The sequence below is a fragment of the Hyla sarda genome, chromosome 2 (assembly GCF_029499605.1).
Source record: "Hyla sarda isolate aHylSar1 chromosome 2, aHylSar1.hap1, whole genome shotgun sequence".
Lineage (NCBI taxonomy): Eukaryota > Metazoa > Chordata > Amphibia > Anura > Hylidae > Hyla > Hyla sarda.
The window spans coordinates 180,784,542-180,799,989 of record NC_079190.1 but is presented as its reverse complement, the minus strand read 5'-3'; the positions used below and the strand labels follow the sequence as shown (position 1 = coordinate 180,799,989).

The 15,448-nt window shown below is 42.6% G+C and overlaps 1 protein-coding gene across 5 annotated transcripts in view; it reads left to right on the top strand.

Moving 5' to 3' along the window:
* The window catches only part of LOC130355561 (cohesin subunit SA-2-like), a 192,291-nt gene that overhangs the window by 16,666 nt on the left and 160,177 nt on the right, over window positions 1-15,448 (top strand). For all 5 annotated transcript variants that reach the window (XR_008888580.1, XM_056555846.1, XM_056555844.1 and 2 more), the window contains exon 2: window positions 4,833-4,939. Coding sequence is in view for 3 of the 5 variants with exons in the window: in XM_056555844.1 (XP_056411819.1) it covers window positions 4,899-4,939 (41 nt within the window). In the remaining 2 variants the exon portion in view is untranslated. The remainder of the gene's footprint in view (window positions 1-4,832; window positions 4,940-15,448) is intronic.

Below are 15,448 nucleotides of genomic sequence, written 5' to 3'. Positions count from 1 at the left end.
TTAGATAACAAAACCTAACTGAAGGTTTTCCAACCAGTGTGCCCCCAGCTGTTGCAAAAGTACAACCCAGCATGCACGGTCTGTCAGTACATGCTGGGAGTTGTAGTTTTGAAACTGCTGGAGGTTTGCCCCCCCCCCCCATGGGAATGTACAGGGTACATTCACACGGACGGGTTTACAGTAAGTTTTCTGCTTCAAGCATGAGCTGTGGCAAATTTTTTGCCGCGGCGCAGACTCCTAGCAGGGAACTCACTGTAAACCTCCGCCAGTGCGAATGTACCCTAAAAACACTACACTACACTAACACATAATAAAGGGTAAAACACAACATATACACCCCCTACACTGTCCCCCCCCCAATAAAAATTTAAAACGTCTTGTACGGCAGTGTTTCCAAAACGGAGCCTCCAGCTGTTGCAAAACAACAACTCCCAGCATTTCTGGACAGCCACTGACTGTCCAGGCATGCTGGGAGTTTAGCAACAGCTGGAGGCACCCTGTTGGGGAATCACTGGCGTAGAATACCCCTATGTCCACCCCTATGCAATTCCTAATTTAGTCCTCAAATGCGCATGGCGCTCTCTCACTTCAGAGCCCTGTCGTATTTCAAGGAAACAGTTTAGGGCCACATATGGGGTATTTCCGTACTCGGGAGAAATTACACTATCAATTTTGGGGGGCTTTTTCTCCTTTTACTCCTTATGAAAAGGAAAAGTTGGGGTCTACACCAGCCTGTTAGTGTAAAAATATTTTTTTTTACACTAGGATGCTGGTGTTGCCCCATACTTTTTATTTTCACAAGAGGTAAAAGGAAAAAAAGACCCCCAAAATTTGTAACGCAATTTCTCCTGAGTACGGAAATACCCCATATGTGGGCGTAAAATGATCTGCGGACACATAACAAGACCCAAGAGTGAGAGCGCACTATGTACATTTGAGGCCTAAATTGGTGATTTGCACAGGGGTGGCTAATTGTACAGCGGTTCTGACATAAACGCAAAAAAATAAATACCGACATGTGACCCCATTTTGGAAACTACACCCATCACTGAATGTAACAAGGGGTATAGTGAGCCTTAACACCCCAGAGGTGTTTGACAAATTTTCGTTAAAGTTGGATGGGAAAATGAAAAAAATAATTTTTTTTCACTAAAATGTTGGTGTTACCCAAAATTTTTCATTTTCACAAGGGAAAATAGGAAAAAAGACCACCAAAATTTGTAGCCCCATTTCTTCTGAGTAAGAACATACCCCATATGTGGATGTAAAGTGCTTTGCTGGCGCACTACAATGCTCAGAAGAGAAGGAGCGCCATTGGGATTTTGAAGAGAAAATGCGTCTGGAATTGAAGGCCACGTGTGTTTACAAAGCCCCCATAGTGCCAGAACAATGTACCCCCAACATGTGACCCCATTTTGGAAACTACACCCCTCACGTAATATAATAAGGGGTACAGTGAGCATTTACGCCCCACAGGTGTCTGACAGATTTTTGGAACAGTGGTCTGTGAAAATGAAAAATTTTATTTTTCATTTGCTCAGCCCCCTGTTCCAAAGATCTGTCAAATGCCAGTGGGGTGTAAATGCTCACAGCACCCCTTATTAAATTCTGTGAGGGGTGTAGTTTCCAAAATGGGGTGACATGTGGGAGGGTCCACAGTTATGGCACCATGGGAGCCTTTGTAAACGCACATGGCCCCTGACTTTCATTCCAAACAAATTCACTCTTCAGAAGCTCAATGGCGCTCCTCCTCTTCTGAGCATTGTAGTTCGACCGCAGAGCACTTGACGTCCACACATGGGGTATTTCCATACTCAGAAGAAATGGGGTTACACATTTTGGGGGTAATTTTCTCCTATTACCCCTTGTAAAAATGTAAAATTTGGGGAAAACCCGGCATTTTAGTGAAATTTTTTTTTTCATTTACACATCCAACTTTAATAAAAAGTTGACAAATACGTGTGAGGTGTTAAGTCTCACTGTACCCCTTGTTACGTTCCTTGAGGGGTATAGTTTGCAAAATAGTATGCCATGTTGGTATTTTTGCTTTTCTGGCACCATAGGGGCTTCCTAAATGCGACATGCCCCCCCAAAATCATTTCAGCAAAATTTGCTTTCCAAATGCCAAATGGGACTCCTTCTCTTCTGAGCATTGTAGTTTGCCCGCAGAGCATTTTACATTCTAACATGGGGTATTTCCATACTCAGAAGAGATGGGGTTACAAATTTTGGGGGGCATTTTCTCCCATTACCCTTTATAAAAATGGTAAATTTGGGAAAAAAAACTGCACTTTAGTGAAAAAATTATTTTTTTTCATTTACACATCCGACTTTAACGAAAAGTCCTCAAACACCTGTGGGGTATTAAAGAGGCACTGTCATTGTTAAAAAATTTTCATATATTGCAGGACTCATTATAATATGACATTTCACAATATACATGTGTTAACATTTTTTTACATTTTCACCTGAAATTCAAGCTCAAAATAGCCACAACTAGGGGTCGCCTGTCTTTTAGCCAGACAGACTAGTCTAGATTTTACAGCATACTGGATACCGGCCGTAAAGCATACCGGTATCCAGTATAGGAGATTTCTATTGTGTATGCAAAACTACAGATAAAGGATGTGTGGACATGCTGGGAGCTGTAGTTTTAAAACAGCTGGAGGCAACACTGCTCTAATACAGTTATTTACAAACACTGCAGCTTCAGTTGTTACTAAACTACAACTCCCGGCATGCTGAAATAGTCAAAGCTTTCTCGGACTCCTGAATGACAAAAAAGTTGATCAGACATTCAGGAGTCTGTGAAAGATGAATGACACACATAGTGAAAGCTATGCTGATTAGCATCCAGCTTTCCTAGGAGAAGATAAAACATATAGAACATGTATTCATAAAAATGCTGTACTTTTATCTAAAAAATCCTTGCACTAATTTGATAAAGATCTATTCTTATATTTATACATTTTATCCTGTTATGAATTCACCATAATGTCTTCTGATTACTGCAGGCAAGCTCCAAGTATCTTCCTCTGACACATGACACAGCATAAAACCAGAGAGGAAAGGGTTACAGAGTAGAGAGTACTGATTGGCTGACTGCACAGGCTTGCTCCTGTGAGGGAGACAGACTGACACGCCCCCTCCAGCCTGCACAATGAAAAAGTAACTCACCAGCAGATAAATGCTTATATCTCTGGATATATAGGTCCGAGACACATACAAATTATATGCACATGATCAGGATTGGGTCCTGAGTAACATATCACTTTTTTTCTTCTTTTTTTTTTGCACTATGACAGGTGGGGGGTTTACTGCTGTTCTGGCACCATAGGGGCTTCCTAAAAGTGACATGCCCCCCAAAAACCATTTCAGAAAAACTCACTCTCCAAAATCCCACTGTCGCTCCTTCCCTTCTGAGCCCTCTACTGTGCCTGCCGAACACTTGAAATACACATATGAGGTATTTCCTTACTCGAGAGAAATGGGTTACAAATTTTGAGAGGATTTTTCTGGGTCTACAAGAACATGCGAGTGTAAAAAATGAAGATTTTGAATTTTCTCCTTCACTTTGCTGCTATTCCTGTGAAACACCTAAAGGGTTAACACACTTACTGAATGTCATTTTGAATACTTTGAGGGGTGCAGTTATTATAATGGGGTCATTTGTGGGGTATTTCTAATAAGGCCCTTCAAATCCACTTCAAACCTGAACTGGTCCATGAAAAATTCTAATTTTGAAAATTTTGGGAAAAATTGGAAAATTGCTGCTGAACTTTGAAGCCCTCTGATGTCTTCCAAAAGTAAAAACATGTCAACTTTATGATGCAAACATCAAGTAGACCTAATGTTTTTGTGAATCAATATATAATTTATTTGGAATGTCTATTTTCCTTACAAGCAGAGAGCTTCAAAGTTAGAAAAATGCTAAATTTTCTATTTTTTCATAGAATTTTGGAATTTTTCACCAAGAAATGATGCAAGTATCGACAACATTTTACCACTTACATAAAGTAGAATATGTCACGAAAAAACAATCTCGGAATCAGAATGAAAGGTAAAAGTATCCCAGAGTTATGTGCAAAAAAACGCTCTGGTCCTACAGTGAAAAATGGCTTGCTCCTTAAGGGGTTAAACAAAGGGACTCTGCTTGCGGATTCCACTGAAAGAAATAATTAACATGTTATTTTTTTGGGCGGATTCTGTAGTGTGAATGGGTCAACAGAAGGCTTGTGCAGCGGAATCTTTGAGTGCAATTCTGTAAGCTCAGATTCCGTATTGTGAACATACAGGTTCACACGGTGAAAAATGTGTGGAATGTTGATACGAAAATCAGGACAATTTTGATACGAAAATGTGGACATTTCACAATTTTGACTTACCGGCGGCCTGCAGGACCGGTCAGAAATGCACCATCTCATAGACAGCAATGCTTTTTCTTGCGGAATGCCCAAAAACATTGAACATATTCAATGTTTTTGTGGATGTTGGAATCAGGATTTCTGCGCCAGAAACATCTGGTGCAGAAATTCTGCTGTGTGCACAGTGCAACAGAATCCTTTGAAATCAATGGGACTCTGCTGCTGATAAATTCTGCACGGAAATTCTGTCGTGAACATAAGCTTAGGGGAAATCTTCCCACAGTGGTGCTTTTCACTGGGAAGAGTCTAGAATTGAGTCTAGAATTGCTCCTTTATCTCTTTTGATTTGATAAAATATGATTTTTATGTATGCAGTGTATGGGATTTATTGGAAGGTGTTAGTCCAGTCAAACTATGTTTTTGTGTGTTAGAAAAAGAACAGCCTAAACAATCTCTACAATTCCACAGGCTTTCCTAAAAGACTGCAGGTAAAGAGAAGCATTGGCTGTATCCTGAAGGCAAAATGCAGAAGATATGATAGCTGTGTCCTGTTCATCAGCAGATCTCTGTCAAAAGTAAGATGTTAAACTGGCAATTTGCTTTTAAGTGTTAAATGTAAAAAATGCATGTAATATCTATAGAAACGTTCTCTTTTAACTTTACAACAAGCACTCTGCAAACACAAAATGTTCGCTTAGTTATAAACTGTAACCTTAAAGGAGTACTCTGCCCTTAGACCTCTTTAGATAAGATGTCTGATCGCGGGGGGTCCTTCCACTGGGAAACCCCCCGTGATCTCTGCTACAGCACCGCAGCCATCAGGTACATGGAGCGAACTTCTTTCCATGCCAGATGACTAGCGATGCGTTGCAGATGTCACGGCCATAGACTTGTATTGAGGGTCCGTGACATCACGAGGGGGCACGGCCGTGATGTCATGAGCCTCCGGTGCAGCAGCTGGCGTTCTAAACGAATGCCGGGTGCTGCAGGCATATCGCAGGGGTCCCAGCTGCGGGCCTCCCGCGATCAAACATCTTCTCCCCAGCTGCGGGATAAAATATCTAGGGGCGGCGTACTTCTTTAAAGGGATTGCCTCTTGTTTTAATATTACATTTCTCAATTTTCAATTTGAGACATGAGGTGGGCATTCTGAGAGGGAATTCAATAGCAGAATGGGGCGCTATCACATATGTGTAACTGTAATATTTAGACACTTTTATGCATTTTATGTAAATGATTCATATTGAAAATCTGTTATGTATTGTGTGATCCAAGGCTCGGATTACATTACGATTCTTGTCTCTGATGAATATGTTGGGTGAATCACAAAATGAGCTGCTGATGTATATGTGCTTGGAACGACACTGGCTCTATTCAATTCAATGAACTGAATGTAGTCACCTAGTGACTACGTTCTGGTCATTTAACCAGCGTATAACGGTTTTGACTTAAGAGTGGTTTGCTGTCCTTTTCAGTCCGAGCCAAAACTCAGAAATGCTCAGAAAATAAACTGAATGTAGTCACTAGGTGATTACGTATGGGCCTTGAATTGAATGGGGCCTGTGCTGATCTAAGCACAGCTACGCTGGCAGCAGATTTTAAGATTCTGTAGACCTGTACAGTGGGGCAAAAAAGTATTTAGTCAGTACCAATTGTGCAAGTTCTCCAACTTAAAAAGACGAGAGAGGCCTGTAATTTTCATCGTAGGTATACCTCAACTATGAGAGACATATTGAGAAAAAAAATACATAAAATCACATTGTCTGATTGAGACAACAGTCATTTTGTATGCTATTAAAAAAAAATTTTGGAGTAAAAATCACAGAAGAATTGTGAGAAAACCGTCACATACAGATACAGACACTATATTATGAACTACACTAACTTTACAGCCCCTGTAGCATAGTCAAATAAAAAAAAATCCTGGAATACCCCTTTAAGATCTGGAGACTCGCTAGGCTACTCCAGGTCCTTGAAATGCTTCTTAACAAAGCCACTCCTTCGTTGCCCGGGCCATGTGTTTGTCATGCTGAAAGACCCAGCCACGTTTCATTTTCAATGCCCTTGCTGATGGAAGGAGGTTTTCACTCAAAATCTCATGATACATGGCCCCATTCATTCTTTCCTTTACATGGATCAGTCGTCCTGGTCCCTTTGCTGAAAAACAGCCCCAAAGCATGATGTTTCTACCCCCATACTTCACAGTACGTATGGTGTTCTTTGGATGCAACTCAGCATTCTTTCACCAAAAAGTTCTACTTTGGTTTCATCTGACCACATGACATTCTCCCAATCCTCTTCTGGATCATCCAAATAGTCTCTAGCAAACACCAGATGGGCCCGGACATATACTGGCTTAAGTAGGGGGACACGGCTGGCACTGCATGATTTGAGTCCCTGGTGGCGTAGTGTGTTACTGATGGTAGCCTTTGTTACTTTGGTCCCAGCTCTATGCAGGTCATTCACTAGGTCCTCCGAGTGATTCTTGGATTTTTGCTCGCTGTCCTTGTGATAATTTTGACACCACGGGGTGAGAACTTGTGTGGAGACCCAGATTGAGGGAGATTATCAGTGGTCTTCTATGGCTTCCATTTTCTATTAATTGCTCCCACAGGTGATTTCTTCACAACAACCTGCTTGCCTATTGCAGATTCAGCCTTCCCAGCCTGGTGCAGGTCTACAGCTTTGTTTCTGGTGTCCTTTGACAGCTCTTTGGTCTTGGCCATAGTGGAGTTTGGAGTGTGACTGTTTGAGGTTGTAGACAGGTTTCTTTTATACTGATAACAAGTTCAAACAGGTGCCATTAATACAGGTAACGAGTGGAGGACAGAGGAGACTCTTAACCTCTTAAGGACCCAGGGCTTACCTGTACGTCCTGAGTCCGCTCCTGTTCTATAATTTTGGGCCACGCCTCTAACAATTGCTGGGACCCGTGGCTAAATAGCGCACGGCACTGATCACGGTGCCGCACGCTATTAACCATTTAGACACAGCATTCAAAGTTGATCGTCGTGTCTGACGCGAAACTAAACTAATGCCGGTTAGCTCAGGGGGCTGTTCGCTGTGAAATTGCGGTGTCTCTAACAGCTGTAGGACATGAGGAGGGTCCCCTTACCTGCCTCCTGATGTCCGATCGCCGAATGACTGCTCACTGCCTGAGATCCAGGCATGAGCAGTCAAGCGGCAGAATCATTGATCAATGGTTTCCTATGAGAAACCATTGATCAATGTAAAAGATCATTGTCATAGCCCCCTATGGAAGCTATAACATTGCAAAATCATAACAATATATCATTATTAAATCGCACGGTCAATGGTCCAAAAGTCCAAAATAGCGTATTTTGGGTCACTTTTTATATCATGAAAAAATTAACAAAAAGCAAAAAACTTCAGATCACGGCGCAAAAAAATGATCCCTCATACGCGGAAAAATAAAAAAGTTATAGGGGTCAGAAAATTACAATTTTAAACGTATAAATTTTCTTGCATGTAGTTATGATTTTTTTCGGATGTACGACAAAATCAAACCTACATTGGTAGGGTATCATTTTAATCATATGGACCTACAGAATAAAGAAAAGGTGTAGTTTTTACCGAAAAATTTACTGGGTAGAAACGGAAGCCCCCAAAAGTTACAAAATGGCATTTTTTTTCTTCAATTTTGTTGCACAATGATTGTCTTTTTCCATTTCGCCGTAGATTTTTGGGTAAAATGACCGATGTCATTAGAAAGTAGAATTGGTGGCGCAAAAAATAAGCCATCATACGGATTTTTAGGTGCAAAATTGAAAGAATTATCATTTTTTAAAGGTAAGGAGGAAAAAACGAAAGTGCAAAAACGGAAAAGTCCCGGGTCCTTAAGAGGTTAAAGAAGAAGTTACATGTCTGTGAGAGCCAGAAATCTTGCTTGTTTGTAGATGACCAAATACTAATTTTCCACCATAATTTGCAAATAAATTCTTTAGAAATCAATGTGATTTTATGGATTTTTTTTCTCATTATGTCTCTCATAGTTGTGGTACGCCTGATGAAAATTACAGCCCTCTCTTTTTAAGTGGGAGAACTTGCACAATTGGTAGCTGACTAAAGACTTTTTTGCCTTGTACTTGCCTTAGAGGCATAAATTGTAATGTGAACCCAGCCTAAGTGTAACTGTCCAAATTGGCGACAATTGGCCATTTTCCCTCCCTGATGTCATTTGACTTGTCAGTGTTACAAGGTCTCATGTGTGAATGGAAAGTAGGTGTCTTAACCCATTTTGGCCCTAAGGACCTGGCCAATTTTTGTTTTTTTGCACTTTAATTTTTTCCACCTCATCACGACAGCACCACCAGAGAGATGGACTCCTCCTCCAGGAACAGGAAACCTAGAGAATAAAAAGGATGCACTTCCCTCTCTTCCTCAGTGGTTTCCTGTTCCTGTAGGAAGCCTGGAGATAATCCATGCCTCTGATGTGGATGCTGTGATGGTGGGGGGATCCAGAGGAGGCTTTCTCCCCTAGTGTGGGGAGTATTCTGGACCTCCATTTAACTCCCTGGTGGGGAGTTTTTCCTTGGTGCCCCCAGCAGCGGTTACCGGCGCCGCCGCCCGCCTCCCTTCTCCCTCAGCTTCCCCGTCCTTGATTATGCAGATACAGGACATGGTTAAGAGCCAGATAGAGTCTGCCCTTAAAGGGTTTCTTCCGGTTGTTACCCCTCCGCAGCCGGATATGATACCTTCTGTTCCTATTGATGTTGAGGAGGAAGAAGGTTTGATCTCGGTGCATTCTGATTCAGGTATTCACTATATCTGATATTGGTTTATTTTGGTTTTATACTATGAAGGTAGTCATAGTTATATATTCCCTACAGGGGATGAATCCCCTTCATCGGAGGATGACTTATCGGGAAAGCCTCTCTTTCTTTCGGAAGATTCCTAGCAATTAATTAAGGCAGTGAGGTCCACCATGGTTGAGTCAGCCAAAGAGACTATTTAGGGCACCAATGTTAAAATCTTCTCAGATAATACCACCACTGTGTCTGTCATAAATAGACAGGGAACTACGAGGAGTACTTCCCTCATGAATTTGTCTTTTCAGGTCCTATCTTTTGCAGAATCCCATCTAAAGACAATATCTGCAGTTCATATCAAAGGGGATCTAAATTTCAGGGCAGATTTTTTAAGCCGTCATTCAATCTTGCAAGGGGAGTGGCGGTTAAATCCAAAAAATTTCGCAAGATCACAGCTCTCTGGGGAACCCCTCAAGTGGATCTTTTCGCTACCAGGTGCAATAAACAGGTCAGAGACTTTCTTTCCCTAAGTCTAGCAGACAGAACCCTAGCAGTGGACGCTCTTTCTCTGACTTGGGGTTGGGACTTGGCCTACACCTTTCCTCCTCTGGCTTTAATCCCCAGAGTCATAAGGAAGATCAAAGAGGACAGGGCGACAGTCATATTAATAGCCCCATTCTGGCCACGGAGGGCATGGTTCTCCTGTCTAAGGACTATGTCTCTAACAGATCCCTGGGTTCTTCCGGAAATTCAGGACCTTCTCAGTCAAGGCCCGGTCCTTCATCCATATGTCCGCAATCTCCATCTGACGGCCTGGCTCTTGAGAGGATGATCCTAAAGTCCAAGGGTCTGTCTGATGCTGTTATTTTCACTTTACAATACAGTAGAAAACCTTTCACTACAAAAATTTCTTTTAGGATATGGAAGAAATTTTTGTCTTTCTCAGGCTCTACTGAATTTAATTTAGATAGGCCGAATTATGCCTCTATTCTTGATTTTTTACAAAATGGTCTTGAGAAAGGATTAAAGGCCGCCACCCTTAAAGTACAAGTAGCTGCTCTGGAGGCTTTATTTGGTCAAAAGATTGCTAATCATCCCTGGGTAGTAAGATTCTTTAAGTCTGTTACCAGGATGCAGCTTGTCAGTTCACCCACTGTTTCCCCCTGGTATCTTACTCTGGTGCTTAATTCTCTTTGTAGGAGTCCCTTTGAACCTTTATCTTCTATACCCCTGAAGGTTTTGGTTCAAAAAACTGCTTTTCTTATAGCTATCACATCTGCTAGGAGAGTAGGGGAGTTAGCGGCCCTATCCACTAGAGAACCCTATATCCAGATACTAGATGATAGGATTATTTTAAGAACTGACCCTGCCTTTTTACCTAAAGTGGTTTCAGGGTTTCATTTATCTCAGGAAGTTGTCCTTCCATCCTTCTGTTCAAATCCATCTTCAGAAGGGGAAAGTTTATTTCACACACTTGATGTCCGCAAATGTGTTGTAGAGTATTTGGAAAGAACCAGAAGCTTTAGAAAATCAGATAAGCTGTTTGTCCAGTTGTCAGGTCCCAACAGGGGAAATAGTGTTTGAGCAGATACTATTGCCAGGTGGGTTAGGCAGGCCATTGTTGCAGCCTATTTCTCTGCAGGTATGTCTCCTCCAACCAACCTGAGAGCTCACTCTACTAGAGCAGTCGCCTCTTCATGGGCAAAGAAAAGAGGTGCGTCTATTGCTCAAATCTGTTGGGCGGCTACTTGGTCGTCCCCACATACTTTTTTTCGGCACTATAGACTCAGGGTTGATGACCTATCCTCCTTGGCTTTTGGGCGCAAAGTTCTTCAGGCGGTGGTCCCTCCCTAGTTTTTCTCTGGTATTCTCTCTGGTGGTGCTGTCGTGACGAGGTGGAAAGCCGGTAATTACTCACCGGTAATTCTATTTCCTCGTAGTCACGACAGCACCACCTACTATTCCCACCCCTTTTTTTTCTTATATCTTTTGACATGTGGTGTGTTCACTGAGGTGTTAATAAAAAATAAAAGTTATATATATGATTGTATATACATTTGTTATGTGTATAGTCTTGTGTTCTAACCATTAAGTAGGATGCTTCTTGAGTCTCGGTAATCCACTGAGGAAGAGAGGGAAGTGCATCCTTTTTATTCTCTGGGTTTCCTGTTCCCTGGAGGAGGAGTCCATCTCTCTGGTGGTGCTGTCGTGACTACGAGGAAATAGAATTACCGGTGAACAATTACGGCTTTCCTTCTATTCTAAAAATCATAGTGCTTTGAATTTTGCACCTACAGACCCATATAAGTGCTTGTTTTGATTGTGTCAACAATTGTACTTTGTAAGGACATCACTTATTTTATAAAATAATTTGTGGCAAACAAAAAAAACTTATTTGTGTGTTTCTATAAAAAAACACATAATTTTGTACGTTTTGGGGGTACCATTTGTACGCAGTGCACTTTTTGGTAAAAATGACACCTTATCTTCATTTTGTAGGTCCATACGGTTACAAGGATATCCAATTTGTGTAGGTTTTATTTTATTTTACTACTTTAAAAAAATTAGAACTACATGCACCGAAATTAGTATGTTTAAAATTGTCATCTTCTGCCTCCCATAACTTTTTTATTTTTCTGCATACGGGGCTATATGAGGGCCCATTTCTTGTGGCGTGGTCTGTAGTTTTTATAGGTACCATTATTGTTTTGATAGGACTTTTTAATTGCTGTTTTATAAAAAAAAATTTATGGTATATTAAGTGACTAAAAATGCACAATTTTGGACTTTGATATTTTTTTACATGTACGCCATTGACCATGCAGTTTAATTAACCTTATATATTTATAGTTCGGACATTTACGCATGCAGCGATATCACATATGTTTATGCTTATTGTTAATTAAATTATTTTATTTTATTAAAATGGGAAATGGGGAGTGGTTCAAACTTTTATTAAGGGAGGGTCTTATTCACCTTTATGAACTTTATTTTTATACTTTTTACTTTTTTAGTTCCCATAGGGGGCTTGACCATGCAATCTTTCGATTGCATACACTGTTCGATGCTATGCTATAGCATAGCATTGATCAGTGTTATCGGTGCTCTGCTGCTCCAGCCGGCCATGGCTCGCTGGGAGCTTCAGAGCACTGATCGGATGGCTAGGAGGCAGCCATGGGCCTCCTGCCGCCCTCTCAGCTGATCGGGACAATGCGGTTTTATGGCAACGGACCTGATCAGCTCTGCTGAGCTGCCAGGATCATTTTACGTTCATTTTAGATGTCAAGATCAACATTGATGGCAACGTCTGAAGGGTTTATGCCAGGCATCTGCCCGATCAGCGTTTTCTGGCATTAACCCTGGGTCCTGACTGCTTTAAAAAGCTTTGGATCATACCTTTCCTCCCTGCTCACATTGTATGAGCTCCCGGCAGGAGAAAGTGGGCATTCCAACAGGTGCAACATCACTGAAACCTGCGAGAGCTGTGCCTCGCCATGCCCCGCACACTGAGTTTGCTGAGCACTCCTGAGTTTGCTCTCCTGCCAGGCCAAGTGGAGACCAAACTAACTGTTTGACTTGCGGTAGGAAACAGAACAGAGCCACACATTAAGCCACATTTTTTCAATCACATTTAAAACATATAAAGGTGGGGGGGCGGAGCCTAACCGCGGACTGAGATGGACGTTTGATCCTGCAGCTCTCCATCCTAGCACACTCCTAACACTTACCACTACCTTCTCTCCAGCATAAAAATGGGAAAGGTCTGTAGGGGAACTTACCAGGACTCTGCTGAATCCCCGGGACCGGGGAAAAATCAAGCTGATATGGCCAAATTTCTAAAGAAGAAGCAAGCCACCTCGTGGGCGCGTCCACCATAGATGGCACTGGCGTCCTCTCTTCAGAGCATGTATGAAGATGCTGACTGCTCCGGAGGAGAGGACGAGGGCTCAACCCCTGCAGCGGTCACGAAGCACTTCATGAAAACCTTTATGAGGAAAGCACCCGCTGAAGCTCTCAAACCGGTCATAGCTGACTTAGCGGAGATCAAAACAGAAGTTCACGCCATAGGCTACTGGACAGAGGCCTTGGAAGCGGCGTGCAGTGGCTTTGTGACTCACTCAGACCCCTTGGTTTCCCAGCAAAATAGGTTGATGACCCATGTAAATACAGCTCTGGTGTTAATAGGAGAACAGGAGCCGCAGGAAAAACATCAGATTTAAGGGCATACCTGAGGCGTGGGCCCTGGACTCACTGCGGGGAGCAGCCATGGAGGTCTTCTCTACTCTGCTAGGCACTGAGAGGGCAGCTCAGATCATAATTGAACGAATCCATGGAGCACTGTGCCCTAAACCACATCCCCTAGAGCCCCCGAGGGATGAAATATGTGGACTGTTATCTTATGTGGACACTGCAGCGGTTCTCCAGGCCACCAGACACCGCTGGCCACTGACTCTGGGTGAGGATGAAATTCTACTATTTCAAGACATTTCTCCTGCCACGCTGGCGAAACGGCAGCTGCTGAAGCCATTACTGGAAACATTGAGAGAGAGAGAAATAAATTATGCCTGGCTTTTTCCTTTCGGACTTTCCATCAACCGTAATGGCAAGCGACTCACAGTCAGGACCCTGGAGGATCTTTCAACTGTGTGGACATCGCTGGACATTGCTCCGATGGACATTCCTACCTGGCTGCCTGTGTCGGGCTGCCAACGCTTCCCTGACAGGAGGAATGGAAAAAATTTTCAAGGCAGAAGTCCAATAAAGCCAAGAAGACTCCGATAAAGAGTCCACCACCACCTCGCTGAAGATGTCGGATGATGGCTGATCAACCATGCCACTGACTGGCGACTAGACCTGCAGCGGGACTTGAGTATATGCATATTGGGGGCTTGGGTGCTTTGCCTAAGTTGGCTGGAGGGTGGGTTCTGTCGAAGGACTTAGCGGTAGCCCGTTTTAATGGTCTTGAACATAGAGTGTTATGGAGTGCCCACTACTGGACTCCGGGGTCTATAGTCTCTCCTACCCACCCCCCTCCACGCACCTCGTACATTACTCTCTCTGTGTAAGGTGTGGGAGAGTTGTCCCTGAGAGTTACCAATATATGGGCTCCTTTTACAACCCCCGAATAAATCCCAAACCCCGCTGTAAGGGGAATTGCCCTGGGCAACTCCACTATTTCTCTTGTGTCCCTGTATCGCACTGGATACATATACTCAGACCGTATTGCCTTTCCTTATTCTCTGATCTCCTCCTGATCTCATCTCCTCGCACCCCTATCCCCTACCCCCCTCTTTCTCTTCCCCCCCCTCCTACCCCCCCCTCCTGCTCATCTTACCATTCTGACTTCCCTGTCCCTCCCTCTCTTCTCTTTTTCTTCCTCACTCACTAATCTCCCCCCCCTCCAATCCACCTGCATCCTCCTCACCACCTTGTGGTTAACTTTCTACTCCACTCTCATATTTTGACTCTCACTGACCCCCCCCCCCTCTAGCCCTTCCTAGCTGCCTTCCTCTACTATGATATCCTTCATGATCTCCGTTCGCTACCTCACTGAACCCTTCTCAATTCCCCCTCTTTTCCTCGGCTACATTATATGAGGCTTGTTAAGCTGCCTATCTGCCTTGCTTAGCTAGGTGTTAGGCCCGTGTCTCACAGGCTGGGACCTCAGTTTAGTAACTGACACCCCTCCCCCAGGTATACCCTCAATCGATTTATCGACCAGTAGACTCCTAATGAGTGCTTTGTTATATATGTAATCTTATACTCACTTATTGGTTGTTTTATTTTTTTGTTGTTTTGTTTTTTCTTTTTCTTTCTTTTGTCCGTTTGTTTCTTCCCTTCCCAAATAAATTAAAAAAGAAAAGAACTTCCTGTGGAGCATACAGCAGCTGATAAGTACTGGAAGGATAGTTATGATTTTTTTCAGAAGTAATGCAAAATCAAACCTATATAAGTAGGGTATCATTCCTATGGACCTATAATAAAGATAAGGTGTAATTTTTACCGAAAAATGTACTGCGTAGAAATGGAAGCCCCCCAAAAGCTACAAAATTGCATTTTTTTTCTTCCATTTTGTCTCACAATGATTTTTTTTTTTATGTTTCGCAGTAGATTTTTGAGTAACATGACTGATGTCATTACAAAGTAGAATTGGTGGCACAAAACATAAGCCATAATATGGATTTTTAGGTGCAAAAAAGGGTTATGATTTTTAAAAGGGTAAGGAGGAAAAAACGAAATTGCAAAAATGGAAAAACGCTATGTCCTTAAGGGGTTAAGTAACCTTGGGTAGTCTCATGGGGTTAACAAAAGGAT